A 17,236-nucleotide genomic window follows, 5' to 3' on the forward strand; every position below is an offset into this window, starting at 1 on the left:
ACTATCCATTTATACTCCAACTCAATCCTCACTGACTATCCATTTATACTCCAACTCAATCCTCACTGACTATCCATTTATAATCCAACTCAATCCTCACTGACTATCCACTTATACTTCAACTCAATCCTCACTGACTATCCATTTATACTTCAACTCAATCCTCACTGACTATCCATTTATACTTCAACTCAATCCTCACTGACTATCCATTTATACTCCAACTCAATCCTCACTGACTATCCATTTATAGTCCAACTCAATCCTCACTGACTATCCACTTATACTCCAACTCAATCCTCACTGACTATCCATTTATACTCCAACTCAATCCTCACTGACTATCCATTTATACTCCAACTCAATCCTCACTGACTATCCACTTATACTTCAACTCAATCCTCACTGACTATCCATTTATACTTCAACTCAATCCTCACTGACTATCCATTTATACTTCAACTCAATCCTCACTGACTATCCATTTATACTTCAACTCAATCCTCACTGACTATCCATTTATACTCCAACTCAATCCTCACTGACTATCCATTTATACTCCAACTCAATCCTCACTGACTATCCATTTATACTTCAACTCAATCCTCACTGACTATCCATCCTCACTGACTATCCAATCCTCACTGACTATCCAATCCTCACTGACTATCCAACCCAATCCTCACTGACTATCCATTTATACTCCAACTCAATCCTCACTGACTATCAATTTATACTTCAACTCAATCCTCACTGACTATCCATTTATACTCCAACTCAATCCTCACTGACTATCCATTTATACTTCAACTCAATCCTCACTGACTATCCATTTATACTTCAACTCAATCCTCACTGACTATCCACTTGTACTTCAACTCAATCCTCACTGACTATCCATTTATACTCCAACTCAATCCTCACTTATTTATCCATTTATACTTCAACTCAATCCTCACTGACTATCCATTTATACTCCAACTCAATCCTCACTGACTATCCATTTATACTTCAACTCAATCCTCACTGACTATCCATTTATACTCCAACTCAATCCTCACTGACTATCCATTTATACTTCAACTCAATCCTCACTGACTATCCATTTATACTTCAACTCAATCCTCACTGACTATCCACTTGTACTTCAACTCAATCCTCACTGACTATCCATTTATACTCCAACTCAATCCTCACTGACTATCCATTTATACTTCAACTCAATCCTCACTGACTATCCATTTATACTTCAACTCAATCCTCACTGACTATCCATTTATACTCCAACTCAATCCTCACTGACTATCCATTTATACTTCAACTCAATCCTCACTGACTATCCATTTATACTCCAACTCAATCCTCACTGACTATCCATTTATACTCCAACTCAATCCTCACTGACTATCCATTTATACTCCAACTCAATCCTCACTGACTATCCATTTATACTTCAACTCAATCCTCACTGACTATCCATTTATACTCCAACTCCATCTTCACTGACTATCCATTTATACTCCAACTCAATCCTCACTGACTTTCCATTTATACTCCAACTCCATCTTCACTGACTATCCATTTATACTCCAACTCAATCCTCACTGACTATCCATTTATACTCCAACTCAATCCTCACTGACTATCCACATGTACTTCAACTCAATCCTCACTGATTATCCATTTATACTTCAACTCAATCCTCACTGACTATCCATTTATACTTCAACTCAATCCTCACTGACTATCCACTTGTACTTCAACTCAATCCTCACTGACTATCCATTTATACTCCAACTCAATCCTCACTGACTATCCATTTATACTCCAACTCAATCCTCACTGACTATCCATTTATACTCCAACTCAATCCTCACTGACTATCCATTTATACTCCAACTCAATCCTCACTGACTATCCACTTATACTCCAACTCAATCCTCACTGACTATCCACTTATACTCCAACTTAATCCTCACTGACTATCCATTTATACTCCAACTCAATCCTCACTGACTATCCATTTATACTCCAACTCAATCCTCACTGACTATCCATTTATACTCCAACTCAATCCTCACTGACTATCCACTTGTACTTCAACTCAATCCTCACTGACTATCCATTTATACTCCAACTCAATCCTCACTGACTATCCACTTGAATTCCAACTCAATCCTCACTGACTATCCACTTGAATTCCAACTCAATCCTCACTGACTATCCACTTGAATTCCAACTCAATCCTCACTGACTATCCATTTACATATACTGGTATACCTGTTCCCCACATGGGCAGCAGCAAGAACTACTCCTTTCTGGGATATATAGATTACATTAGATCTATGGTTGGACCTCAAAAACATTGGGGGAGGGGGGGGTGGGGGGGGGGGGGAAATGGCAAGGGATGTTCATTTAACAAGTTTCTTGTTGAGAGCCTGTGAAGTGGCTTAAGCATTCGAGCAAGCACTCCTTTCAAAACTGTTGATAAGGAACGGCTGGCTTAGCAAGCGTTAGCAGGCTGCTTGGTAACTGAACACACCCCGGTTTTCCTCGCTTTCAGTTTCATGTTAAACAGCAGCAGTGATTGTTTCAAAAACCCCACGTTAGCGGACGGAAGGGTCATGTTAATAACCCTTGTGGGGTATATATACTACAGTTTATCTTCGTTCAGTTCCGTAAGTAAAATTTACCTCACAGATGTCAGGATTCCTTCAAATTTCTTTCATTTTAGTGTTAAACAGCATTAGGGACTGTTTAAAAAGTTAATCGTATGTATTTGTGGTTTGTAATATTTTTACTTCTGGCAGAGGTGGTCCCACGAAAGCAGAACGATCAGCTATTTATACACATTAATACAGCATTTGTTCAAGGAGGAGAAACGCCTTGGGGGATGCGATATTATTCGTATTAATATTGTCTTGTAATAATATTAATATTATGCTTTTGTTATTAGAAGTGTCTTTGGAAAAACGCCACGATAAAGCTATCTTAACGCAGATACAGTCATGTGAAAAAGTAAGTACACCCCATGTAAAGTTTTGACTTTATCAACATATTTCAACATACAGCTATTTGATCTTCATTTCAACAATATTGAAAGATAAAGGTGATATAATATAACAAATATCATGAAACATTTACATTTTGTAGTCCATTGTATAATTTAAATAAACATAATTGCAAATTTCGCATGTGGAAAAAGTAAGTACACCCTTGGCTCTAAGAGGTGGTATTGCCCCCTTTGGCAGAAACAACCTCAAGTAGGCGTTTCTTATAACTGTGTACCAGTCCCTGATATCGACTGGGAGAAATGTTTGCCCACTCCTCCATGCAGAATTCTTTCAGCTGTGTGATGTTTGAGGGGTTTCTTGCATGCACAGCTCGTTTCAAATCCCCCCACAACATCTCGATGGGATTTAGATCTGGGCTTTGACTTGGCCATTCCAGAACCCTCCATTTCTTTCTTTTCAGCCATTCCTTGGTGGTTTTACTGGTATGTTTAGGGTCATTGTCATGTTGCAAGGTCCACCTTCGGTTGATGTATCATGGTCAGGCAGACAGACAGTTGGTCCAAATGTATCATGGTCAAAAATCGTCAGGCAGACAGACATACACCAAATTGCGTATTTTAGTATGATATGTGTGTAAGCATACTAGTGGGGTATGCTTCCACATTGTAAGCAATAACAAACCGTACTTCGTGCATAGGTACATAATAAATAGAAGCTTTATGATTATAGGCAAGCACCACCAACCTCTTGCTATATATTTTCTCTTTTTTTTTTATGGACTCGTTTACGGTTTTTCACCTAAATTTTCATTGAGATTTTTTATTTCACAGCTTACAGTTATAGAAATTACAATTTTCAAATGCCAGATATCAATTGAGTGTTTTTTCTTCTTTTTTTACGGATACGTCCGGTTTTTTGACGTAAATTTTCATTTTCGGACGCTATTTCTTTTTTTCATTTACGGACATTCTTTTTTTTTTTTTTTCTTTTTTTTTTGTATACTGAATCGAGGCTCGTGAAAGAGCTAACATTTATTTCACAAACAAATCAACCAGACAAACAAAATATACAAAAAGAGGGAGCGGAAGACAAGATGGGGAGAGAAGGGGAAGCACACAACCACAACATTTGAGAGCAGGGAGAAGTGTGGGAGGGAGAGGGCTTGGGGGCAGGAGGCGTGGGAGGGGGAGGGGGGGGGGGAGAGGTATAAAACACAAGGGGACCGAAATTAGCGGGGGTAGAAAAGATCAAGGTTTTGTATGGGGGAGGATAAGAGATGGTGGTGAACAGCTGTTTTAAAGACCTGGAGGGTGGAGTGGGATTGAAGAGAGTGAGGGAGTTTGTTCCAGAGGCGGGAGAAAAGAGGAATGAAGGAGTGAAGGTGAGCAGAAAGTCTTGATTTTGGCAGTTTAACCATAAGAGGGTTGCAGGCAGATCTTGTGCGACCTGTAGGAATATTTGGGGGACAGAGCCCAGAGAGGGCTGGGGGGGGGGGGCAAGGCCAGAGAGGAGTCGGTAGAAGACGGAAAGACCACCAACCTGCCTGCGGTGAGTGAGTGAAAGGCCCTTGGAGTTAGCTTCATCGCGGGAGATTCCAATGATTCTGAACACTTTGGTTTCAACAGCGTGAAGACGGGCTAGGTGTGAGGCAGGAGCACCAGACCAGAGGGGAGAGCAGTATTCCATAGAGCTGCAGATGAAAGCCTTGTATGTGGTGAGGAGCTCAGGTGTGCCAAGGAAGGACGTCGCACGACGGAGGATGCCCAGTCGGCGACTGGCTTTGGAGGCCAGATTTGAAATGTGGTTTTCCCAGGAAAGATCATGGCAAATAGTGAGACCCAAAAGCTTGAGTGACAGAACTTCTTGGAGAGGATTATTCAGAAAGTGGATGGAAGGGTTTTCCAGTCGGTCTTTTCGGAGAGACATCGTAAGAGTGTTGTCATGTTTATTTCACAGTTTAGTTGTAGAAATTACTATTTTCAAATCCTATTTATTGATTGAGGTTTTTTGGGGGGAGGCTTTATGGATGCGTTTCCAATTTTTCATGTAAATTTTCATTTGTGGATGCCTTCCAATGGCTCTGTGATTTTTTTTTCCTGGTCTTGGCTTCGATGCTCATCAGCACTCCAAATTTCACGTTTCTACGTCACCCGGAAGACACTAATACAAAAAAAAAATAATCAAGAAACAATCCTGAGTTTCCAACTTATTGGTAAATTGATAGCTCAGATGGATGCACATAATATGCACCCATAATATTGTTACGGACCGCGGTTTAAGATGTTATATTTGCCGAGCGGAAGCTCCGCGACCGAACAGTTATTCCCCGACTAACACCCGATTCACCCAGACGTTGGCCAAATCGCGCTATGCTAAATCAATGATAGAAAGGACACGACGACTGGGATAGATGAAAGGACGCAAGGGGTACAGTTCTCAAGACCTCCGGAGGAGGGTATAATTACAGTGGTGGAGAAAAGGGGGTAGATTACAAGGCAGAGTGAGGTAAAGACACAGAAGAGATGGGCACTTAAATACAATCTTATCTATTCCCGGACAGACCACGGACAAACGGACAAGGTAGACTCACACGGGGATTGATGGCGGGAATGGGCAGGTCGGTCGATGGCACAAGGTGCACCTTGGCTCGGGGACAGGATAAAGCACGGTTCAAAAGATGCAGGGAGGTCTCACAGCGCTCGGAGGTGGTCTTGCTTGCTCCAAGCTCAGCGCGCATCTGACGTCACCTCCCTCTCACTGCGCATGCTCAGCGGGGAGTGACACGCCCTCGGCTGGTTGGTTCTGCCCCACTGGGGCCGGTCCGCCGCTTCCATTGGGTGCGGGGGTTACCGGGCTCCGCCCTTGACGAGGAGCCGACAGGGAGCCCCTGTTTGGTAACCCCGTCGAGCACATGTCCGATGGCGGCTCGTTGGGAAGGCCTGCTGCCCTCCCACCACTCCTACCAAGCCGGAGTGAGGACGCGCACTCCCTGCGCTCGTTGTTGTTGTTGTTGTTGTTGTTGTTGAACTGTGAGGAAGAGCTGCGGGGAGGTATTGGGAGGTCCTAAACTTCCTAACGGTGCCATACAATCACATTCTGGTGCAACGAAGGGTCAGAATTAATGGAAACGAATCCTGAACTGACATAGATATCCTCATCCTCATCCTTAATCCTCATCTTTGACCAAACCCTCTCCTTCGACAAATACACTAAACAGATCACAAAGACAGCCTTCTTTCACCTGAAAAACATCGCCCGTCTCCGTCCATCCCTCTCCTCCGTGGCTGCAGAAACCCTCATCCACGCCTTCATCACTTCCCGTCTGGACTACTGCAATAGCCTCCTTTATGGTTCACCCTCAACAATCACCAATAAACTCCAATACATTCAGAACTCCGCTGCCGGTCTACTCACCCATTCCCGGACCCGTGACCACATCACCCCCGTCCTTTACAAGCTTCACTGGCTCCCCATCTCCCAGAGAATCCAGTACAAAATCCTCCTCTTGACCTACAAAGCCCTCCATAACCTGGCCCCATCCTACCTGGCTGACCTCCTCTCCAGACACACTCCCACCCGCAACCTCCGCTCTGCTGGTACCAACCTCCTGACCCCCCCCCCCCATCCGGACCAAATTTAGATCCTGGGGGGACAGGGCCTTCTCCATCGCTGCTCCCACCCTCTGGAACTCGCTACCTCACACCATCAGAGACTCCTCCTCACTCACCACATTCAAAACATCACTCAAGACCCACCTGTTCAACACTGCATTCAACATTTAACCCACAGCATCTAACCCCTGACTATCTCCTCTCCTTCTCCCTCCTTTGTGCTTTGAATATTTCCCTATTGATTCTTCTTTTTTTGCAATTGTTTTTATGTTTTGCTATGCATTATGTTTTGCACTCTGTCAAAGCGTCTTTGGGCTTCCTGAAAAGCGCTATATAAAATAAATGCATTATTATTATTATTATTATAGACTAAGAATAACTAGCAAGATGTCCTATAGTTGTCTTACATGAGATGCGGTGAACCTGGGTGCGACATTTAATGGGGGAAATAGGGGGAGGTCGGGTCTACAGAGTGTTGTTTACAGAAAATGGGACTAGGGAATGGGGGATTGGGGAGAGTTGGGAAGTATTGAGGAAATAGGGGAATATTTACAAGCGGATATGGATGGATGCAAATCCCATATCCGCAACAATATAAACCACGGTGCCAATGAAAAAAAAATGGGATAAAAAGTTTCTCCAAGCTGTCCCTATTTCTTGATTATTATTTTTTGTATTAGTGACTTTCCCTATTCACCCGTAAAACGGGGTGAATAGGGACAGCCATAAAAATCCTGTTTATTCCTATTTAACCCATATATGGGTTATATGGGTTATATACCCTAAACCTACCCATTTAACCCATATACCCATATACCCATATACTTATCTTCTGCAAGTGAATGTTCCCATTCCATCATTTATCCCATAACCATATAGCTCAACATCCACATACAGTGCTTCAAAATTGCTCAACAACCAATATCTGATGGGTCGACCACATTTCAGGCTAATAAATTATAGGACTATAAGTTGCTTTTTAAAAAAACAAGAGAACACTTTCAACCCAAATATCAACAAATCAGTATGGTTATCAATTTTCAGCGAAAAAAGTTTCCAAACTTTTTTTCAGTTTGTGTCCCTATTCACTTTGCTGTCCTTGCTGTCCCTGATTCACCCCATTTTACGGTAGTCCCCTCTGGTGAAACCGGTAGTCCACACTCCATTAAATCAAGTTACTTATCTTCTGCAAGTGAATGTTCCCATTCCATCATTTATCCCATAACCGTATAGCTCAACATCCACATACAGCGCTTCAAAATTGCTCAACAACCAATATCTGATGGGTCGACCACATTTCAGGCTAATAAATTATAGGTTATATTTGGGTTTACCTTCCAGGACAATTGATTGCTATAAAAAGAAATGCATCAAGGTCTTGACTTAAAAAAAAGATTTCTCCCCTCTTGACAGGATATGCTTCTCATGTATCATCTTCGTCACACTGTTCATGAGACTCATGAACATTCAAGGACAAGGCATTCCGATGTCCATAGCCCTCGTTTTAGGATGGTGCAACACCATGTATTTTGCAAGAGCGTTTGAAATGCTTGGACCATTTGCCATCATGATTCAAAAGGTACGTATTATGAATCTATGTTAATATTTTCAAGTGTTTATGTGTTTTTGGTTGTATGTTATCCTTTCATGGCTGAACCGTAACATGTAGAGGCCCCACATTTTGGGTGCACAAGAGCTCAGAATCTGGGCAAGGTTTTAAGCGACTGTAAAACCCCACTGCCCCCACCTCCCTCCTCCCCACACACAAAATGCCTCTTCTCTCTCTCTCTCTCTCTCTCTCTCCCTCTCTCTCTCTCTCTCTCTCTCTCTACTGTATATATATATATATATATACTGTATATATGTTTGTGTAGTTCTAAAAATTATAGAGAAATAACGGCTGGGCTCATCGCCACCAAATTTTCCAAACGTGTTGGGTGAACCCAGGGTAAGGTCATGGGCAGGTCCTGCAACCCCCCTGCCCACACAAGATGCTGATGGGAAAACAAAACTATGTAGTGGTTCTGGCACATGTTGTGCATTCAAAACGTTACAATCTTATAAACAATTTCGTTTGTGCGTTTCTTTGTTACTCTTTCATGGCCAAACAGCCACCGCCGGGAAAAGTTCACCCAGGCAGACATTGCCGGGAACCCTGCTGTCCTTCAAACCCACTGTTGGTGTTTTTCCCCCTATTTTTACTGTTCCTTTTGTTCTGTTGCGTCCTGATTCGTTCAGTGTTCTAGCTCTTCCACGAGCCATGACCTTGTGACGTTAACCTGGAAAGTTACGTTAACCTGGAAATGTGACGTTAACCTGGAAAGCGCTCTGTTGTTGCTAATAATGTATATATAGTATGTTATGAAGGAGTACCAAGACCAACTTGCGTTCAATTGATGAATCATGTATGGAACTCATTCATGGATGAATATGTATGCAAAAAAAAATTTCAGCAATTTTGAATACATTCATTCTTGACAAATATAACAATTGTGTGTCAATGTCCACCATAGACCAATGTCCTTGTCTTACATGTCCAACCATATATTGAGGGAAACTCGACTTTGACAAGGCTCTTGTTGATTTGGATTAGCTGACAGTTCAAACAAGATGTTTTTTTTATCACTTGAAAGGTGACCAACACATGCCAACCACATGCTGTGGAATGCCAGGTAAAGGTAAACATCTATCCTGTCTATCCTCAGGAGAACCAGGAAACAACAACTCTCCACTCTCAAGACTGAACTCTCAAACCTGTCTCCCTCCTCCAAATCCTCGTGGCGTCATTTCACCCTATCTTTTGCTCAGTCGTCTGCCATCAGCTTGGAAATCAGCGAATATTACCGCCTTAAACAAAAAGGTGCAAAAACAGACCCTGGAAACTACAGACCAAACAGCCTGCTCCCAATAATCAGCAAGGTCATGGAATCCATCTTTGCTTCTGATATAAAATCCTTCTTCTTCTCCAATGGCTTGATCTCTCATCATCAATTTGAATTTAGACCAGGTCATTCGACTCTGGACATGTTGCTTCTGCTGTCTCAACAATGGATGGAGGTCCTCAATGCCAAACAGGAAATCAGAGCCGTCTCCCTTGACATATATCGTGCCTTCGATACGGTCTGGCACCCAGCTCTGCTCACCAAACTCTCCTCCTATGGTATCCATGGAAATCTCCACTCATGGCTTGCCGACTTCCTGTCTGGTCGCAGTCAACATGTGGCTAACATGTCTTTCATCTCCCCTTCCTGTTCAGGCTGGAGATCCTCAAGGCAGTGTTCTGGGCCCTGTGCTTTTTCTGGTCTTCATCAATGATCTCTCCGACTCTCTGGAAAATCCTCTCTATCTCTTTGCTGATGACTCCACTCTCTGCCGCTCCATTCCTCATCCATCAGATCGGCAGTCTGCAGCCTCCTCACTCTCTGCAGACCTGGACAAAATCACAGACTGGTCAAACAAGTGGAACATGTCTTTCAATCCTGACAAATCTCACACTCTTACTTTGTATCTCCATAAAGACTGACTGGACAACCCTCCCATCTACTTTCTGATAAATCCTCTTGAAGAAGTTCTGTCACTCAAGCTTTTGGGTCTCACTATCTGCCATGATCTGTCCTGGCAAAACCACATTTGCAAGCTGGCCTCCAAAGCCAGTCGCCGACTGGGCATCCTCCGTCGCGCGAAGTCCTTCCTTGGCACACCTGAGCTCCTCACCACATACAAGACTTTCATCCACAGCTCAATGGAATACTGCTCTCCCCTCTGGGCTGGTGCTCCTGCCTAACACCTAGCTCGTCTTCACACTGTTGAAACCAAAGCGTTCAGAATCATTGGAATCTACCGCGATGAAGCTCATTCTGAGGGCATATCTCTATCTATCTCTATCTCTCTCTATATATATATATATATATATATATATATATATATATATATATATATATATATATATATATATATATATATATATATATATATATATATCTCTGTCTGTCTGTCTGTCTGTCTGTCTGTCTGTCTCTCTCTCTCTCTCTCTCTCCACAGGCAGGTTGATGGTCTTTCTGTCTTCTACAGACTCCTCTCCGGCCTTGCTCCTCCTGCTCTGTCTGTGCTTTGACCCCAAATATTCCTACAGGTCGCACAAGATCTACCAGCAACCTTCTTCTGGCGAAACCGCCAAAACCAACACTCTCTGCTCACCTTCACTCTTTCATTCCTCTTTTCTCCCGCCATTGGAACAAACTCCCACACTCTTTTCAATCCCACTCCTCCCTCCAGGTCTTTAAAACAGCTGTTCACCACCATCTCTTATCTTCCCCCATCCAAAACCTTGATCTTTTCTACCCCTGTTTAAACACTCCAAATCCACCTCTTTAAATCTCCAACTTCTTTCCTGAAATGCCTAGTTGTCAATTTGTTTTATACCGTGTACCCCTTCCCTCCCTCCACCCCTCCCCCATCACTGGCCCTCCCTCTTCCACAGATCTACCGACGTCCCTGTTCACTACTGTTGTTGTGCTTGTGTGCTTCCCTCTCTCCCCCGCTTGTCTCCCGCTCCCTTTATTTATTGTATGTTTTATGGTTCTGTGCCTGTTCTCGTGTGTAACGTGTTAGCTCTTACACGAGCCTTGACTGTATACACACAAACAACAACAACAACAAAAAAAACATCATGGGAGATGACTTGTTTCGATGTTAGCCCTTTATCAAAGCTTCGAACGAATGTCTAACGCCAGTAACTTCAGCTTCGCTTCGCTTCCCACAGCAGGTCGCATTCCTTTGTTAACTTCAAGTTGATAAACCTATTGTTCTCGCCACAGAGCATGTGTGTTTGTGCGTGTACGTTTTACGCACGTGTGCAATACATCTGGTTTCAGCTGGAGCATGGTTAAAAACTGTGCTCTTTTTCTGTCAACTGGTTAAAATTTGGACTTCCATCTCACAATTTTCTTCGGCCTAATAAAACGAGCATCATGTTATTCATTTCACTTGTTCGGTGCAACTACCTGTGGATTCCTAACCACACATCATGTTTTGCTTTTGACAGATGCTGTTTGGAGACTTTTTAAAGGCGTTCTGGTTGATCTTTATGGTCCTTATGGGATTTACCAGTGGTGAGAAACACAATGCAATGTGATGTAACAATGTGACCAATTAGATGTTTGTCAATTTTACACATAATACAAAGTCTTCGTGCGATCAATGTTTCATGGAGCATGCACTCGTTTAGAGGGGCATCAAGTCAGTTATATGAACATTAAAAACCCGATCTTTTCAATAAGGAAGTATAGAGGATTCCTTGCCAGTGGTATCTTCTTCAATATTTGATATTTGTATTATTTGATATATAGATCTGGGGTATATTATTTGATATATCAATATTTGATTTATAGATCATAATATAAATAAATGTTCAATATTTGTATTCCTAATAGTAATCTAGATATTTGCGATCGCCCATGACTTGTCCTTGTCTAATTATGGACATATTCTTCTCGCACACCATATGACCTTTACCATCAACATTTAGGGAGAGTTTAAATTTAGAAAATGTATCCCTATCTACAATCTATCGAAAAAACTCAACATAAAACTCAACTCATTAAATCAAAATAAAAGTATCCAAGTTATGATCAAACACATGCTTTTTTGTTAATTAGGTCACAATCTGAAAAACGTACATTACCGGTCAAACGTTTTGGAACACCTAAATTTTTCCAGTTTTTATTGAAATTTACGCAGTTTAATGTCCAGTGAATAACCTGAAATGGTACAAAGGTAAGCAGTAAACTGCTCGAGGTTAAAACAAAAGTTTAGGTTAGCAAAAACGGGAAAATAATGTAAATTGCACAGTTATATTGTAAAAAAAGGCCTTCTTTAGGGAGCAAGTAATGGGTTATCAACTTACAGCTGTTCTGCAACAATGTAAGTAAATTAAGCCTTGAAAGTTGATGCAAACAATTCCTACATGTGTCCCAACCTCTGCTGATTACTTGATTACAAACCCCCTGTCTGTATAAAAGCAGTATTGGAACAGACTGTTATTACACCCTCTGAAGCATTATTTGGACAATATTGCACTGCAGGAAGTAGTATATTGGAAACTGGAGGAAACTCTGACAGGAAGAGGTCTGGCAGACCCAAAGCCACAACAGAATCAGAAGACAAGTTTCTGAGAGTCAACAGCTTGCGTGATAGGCGGCTCACAGGACAACAGCTTCAAGCACAGCTTAACACTGGTCGAAGTAAGCAAGTCTCCATTTCAACTGTGAAGAGAAGACTTTGAGCTGCAGGTTTGACAGGTCGAGTGGCAGTAAGAAAGCCATTGCGAAGATGGCAAAATAAGAAAAAGAGGCTTGTCTGGACCATGAAGCTCCGCGAGTGGACTACTGAAGACTGGAAGAAGGTCTTATGGACCGATGAATCAAAATTTGAAATCTTTGGTTCATCACGCAGGGTTTTTGTACGCCGTCGAGTAGGCGAAATGATGGTTCCTCAGTGTGTGACACCAACTGTCAAACATGGAGGAGGAAGCGTGATGGTTTGGGGCTCTTTTGCTGGATCCAGAGTCGGCGACTTGCACAGAGTGACTGGCACCCTGAACCAAAAGGGCAACCACAGAATTTTGCAGCGCCATGCAATACCCTCTGGTATACGCCTAGTTGGTTCGATGGTTCATCCTACAGCAAGATAATGACCCTAAACACACCTCCAGGCTATGTCAAAACTACCTTCGAGGAAAAGAACAAGACGGTAGGCTTCAAAACATGGAATGGCCAGCACAGTCTCCAGACTTAAACCCCATTGAGCTGGTTTGGGATGAACTGGACAGAAGGGTGAAAGTAAAGCAACCTACAAGTGCAACACATTTGTGGGAACTTCTGCAACAGTGTTGGGAAGAACTTCCCGAACAATATTTGATTTCCATTGTAGAAAGAATGCCACGAGTGTGTTCAGCGGTTTTATCTGCAAAAGGTGACTACTTTGCTGAGTCAAAAATTTAAATTAAATTTTGTTAAATAAAATGATTCTATGATTTCTTTTTTATCTCCAATTGTTTATTTGTTCTATGCTTAATTTCAGAGTACATTGAGACATGAAACTGCGTAAATTTCAATAAAAACTGGAAAAATTGAGGTGTTCTAAAACTTTTGACCGGTAGTGTAGGTCAAGGACACTGATGCAATATCAGGTGCACAACTCCAGTGCAGATACACTATTATAATGCAAGAACATATTGGAAGGCCAAGCGGTCTGAGATTCCACAATGACAAAATTGAGTGATGAGAAAAAATAAAACGCATTTCTCTTTTTTTCAGACCGACATTTGATCATGATCTTTAACTCGGAGGGGTAGGGTGGAAATTAAGAGTAAATGCGCCTTTTTCTCGGGCCTAAACTATTTAGAGAGGGCAATGTCATTCCGATTCGACAAACCTCAGTCGAGTTGTGGTGAAAAATGCAAAAATGTCTACAAATGGGTCATGACCTTAAAATGAGGTCAAAGCCAAAACAAATTATGTCAACCCCTGTTCCTTTCTATTCACATTACTGATGCAAAATTTAATTCAGAAAGTCCCAGCCAGTTCCAAGATACAGCTTGGAAATTCAGTAAGCATGAAAAAAATAGCCCCCTGAGTGGGCTGATGGTCATTTCTTGAGGTTGTAGTTCAGACCTCTGCTGATTTGGGGGAACCACTGCGGGAGCTCCCTAATCCGGAATTGAAAATTGTAAGACCAAGTGATCATGTGGAACATCGAGTAGAAGGGTTGTATCGGGTTTCAGATCTATCAGCTGGTAAGTAAGGGACGGGCAAGTAGGGATACGAAGTTTCAGGGGGTAATTCCCCTGGGAGCTCCCATGATCCGAATTCGAAAAAATATGGAATCAGAAAATGTAAGACCGAGCGATCCTGTGAACCATCATGTGGAAGGGCTGCATCGGGTTTCAGAGCAATTGGTTGGTAAATAAGGGATAGGCAAGTAGGGATCCAAAGTTTGGGGTTTAACCACCCCCCACCCCCTCCCCACTGGGAGCCCCCATGATCCGAAATCGAAAAATTGAAGCCCGAGCGATTGTGCGGGCTACTGCCTTGTATTAATTTGTCAAGTTTCAGAACAATCAGCCAGGAGATAAAGGAGGATTTGCAAAAATAGCAAAACGTTAACGGACGGATGGAAGGACGGACGGACGACTGGACGAACAGCCATCCGGATATCACGACACATTTTATAAGTTCATCTCTTCGAGAATCGTGATGAGATGACCTAAAAAGCAAACAAACCTAAATGGTGATTTAGTTCTCGTAGGGGTTTAAGAACCTCTGGAGTACCATAAAAATTGGGGTCAGTAACTGTAGAAACAAACCCTACAACAGCTATAAGCCTCTCCCTATGTTATAGGGGAAGGCTTAAATAGTTGTGGTTAATGGGGTCGTTCTGATAAAGTGGAGGAGGAAGAGTATGTTGGGTGCATCAATATCACTTTGGCTCAATAGGATTCTTCCAACATGGTCCATAGCCCATGCCATAGTCTCATGACATTCCATGGGATGAGTTCTCTACTGCAGGAGACAATGTCAGATCAAAGTTTTACAGTTTGAGAACCAGTTAACCAACTTAAAATTTACACTAAATTGAGTTTAAAAAATACTACTAACATTTGGCGTATGTAGGTATGTATGTATAGTATGTATGTACATTACAGTATGTATGTATAGTATGTACAGTATGTATATACATTGTACAGTATGTATCTAAGTACAGTGCACAGTATGTATGTACAGTGTTGGCCAAAAATATTGGCACCCTTGCACTTTTTTCACATAATGCACAATTTCTTCCAGAAAATTGTTGAAATTTCAAAATCTTTTGGTATCCACATTTGTATTTCTTTGGTTTGCAGTGGAAAAAAACAAAAATATGAAAAAATTACAAAATCTTAGCTTATTCCACAAAGAAATCCTAAAATGGCTCGGACAATATTATTGGTACCTTTTAGAAGTTGTTAGAAATAATTAGATTGAAAGCAGGAGATTCTCCTTTACTTTGGAAATGAACTCACCTGTGGTGAGTTGCAGGTGCCTGCAATATAAAAATTACTCACTCAACCTGTTTGAATAGAGAGGAGTCATTCTGCTGTTTTGTGTCACTGTGTGTACCGCAATGAGCATGGAGAAAAGAAAGAAAACCAGAGAATTGTCTGAGGAGGTCAGACAGAAGATTGTAGCCTAGCATAGACAACCTCAAGGTTACAAGTCCATCTCCAGCGACCTTGATGTCCCTGTGTCCACCGCACGCAATGTTATCAGGAAGTTTAAGGCCCATGGCACTGTAGCCAACCTCCCTGGACGTGGTCGCAAGAGAAAATTTGATCAAAGATTGCAGCAAAGGATTGTTCGAATAGTGGAGAAAACACCTCCATCAACTGTCAAACAGATTCAAGCTGACCTTCAGACACAAGGTACAACATTTTCAACTCGCACCATCCGTCGCCAACTCAATGAAAGGGGATTCTATGGTAGGAGACCCAGGAGGACACCACTGCTGAGAGAGACATAAGAAAGTCCGACTGGAGTTTGCCATAACACACCTGAACAAGCCAAAATTAGAGCTTTTGGCAAAGCACATCATCTCTATGTTTACAGAAAACAAACTGAAGCCTTCAAAGAAAAGAACACCTTCCCTACAATAAGCATGGAGGAGGGTCAGTGATGTTTTGGGGTTGCTCTGCTGCCTCTGGCACTGGGTGCCTTGAATGTGTGCATGGCATCATGAAATCAGGAGATTACCACGGCATTTTGGAGCGCAATGTTCAACCCAGTGTCAGAAAGCTGGGTCTCCGTCGAAGGTCATGGGTCTTGCAGCAGGATAATAACCCCAAACACTTCAAAAAGCACCCAGGAATGGTTCAAGACAAAACCCTGGACTGTTCTGAAGTGTCCAGCAATGAGTCCAGATCGAAATCCCATTGAACACCTGTGGGGAGATCTGAAAACAGCAGTTGGGAGAAGGCACCCTTCAAATCTGGGAGAACTGGAGCAGTTTGCACAAGAAGAGTGGGCCAAACTGCCAGGAGAGAAGTGTAGGAAGCTCATTCATGGCTATAGGAAGTGCTTGACTTCATTATTTTGTCCAAAGGCTGTGCTACCAAATATTAAGTCTCGGGTGTCAATAATTTTGTCAATGCCATTTCTTTTTGTTTTCTGATTTAAAAGGATAAATTAAGTTCTGAATCAAAAACAAAGGTTCTGTAATATTAACAGTGAAATAAAGAATTGTGGAGACGAAATAATTTTGTAAATTTCAACTTATTTTTAGAGAAAATTGTCAGTTATTTGAAAAAAGTGCAAGGGAGCCAATATATTTGGCCACGACTGTATATAGAGTGACCATAAAAAGTCTACACCCCTTTTCCGAATTTTCACCTCTTGTTGCCTTATAACCTGGAATTAAATTGCATTAAATCAGACTTTTTCCACCTTTATTTACACATCGTAACCCACAACTTCCAAATGAAAAACAAATTCTACAAATTTCAGAAATTAAGAAAAACTGCAAAACTAGGATATCTTGGTTGGATAGGTGTTCACCCCGCTGAGTTAATACTTGGTG

The 17,236-nt window shown here is 42.0% G+C and overlaps 1 protein-coding gene across 2 annotated transcripts in view; it reads left to right on the forward strand.

Moving 5' to 3' along the window:
* Nucleotides 1-17,236, forward strand: part of LOC137437027 (transient receptor potential cation channel subfamily V member 5-like) — a 125,728-nt gene that overhangs the window by 97,690 nt on the left and 10,802 nt on the right. For both annotated transcript variants that reach the window (XM_068131335.2, XM_068131336.2), the window contains 2 exons: nucleotides 8,039-8,204; nucleotides 11,670-11,736. In XM_068131335.2, the coding sequence (XP_067987436.2) occupies nucleotides 8,039-8,204; nucleotides 11,670-11,736 (233 nt within the window). The remainder of the gene's footprint in view (nucleotides 1-8,038; nucleotides 8,205-11,669; nucleotides 11,737-17,236) is intronic.

Source organism: Myxine glutinosa, chromosome 11 (genome assembly GCF_964187855.1).
Source record: "Myxine glutinosa chromosome 11, kmMyxGlut1.1, whole genome shotgun sequence".
In the NCBI taxonomy this organism is placed as follows: domain Eukaryota; kingdom Metazoa; phylum Chordata; class Myxini; order Myxiniformes; family Myxinidae; genus Myxine; species Myxine glutinosa.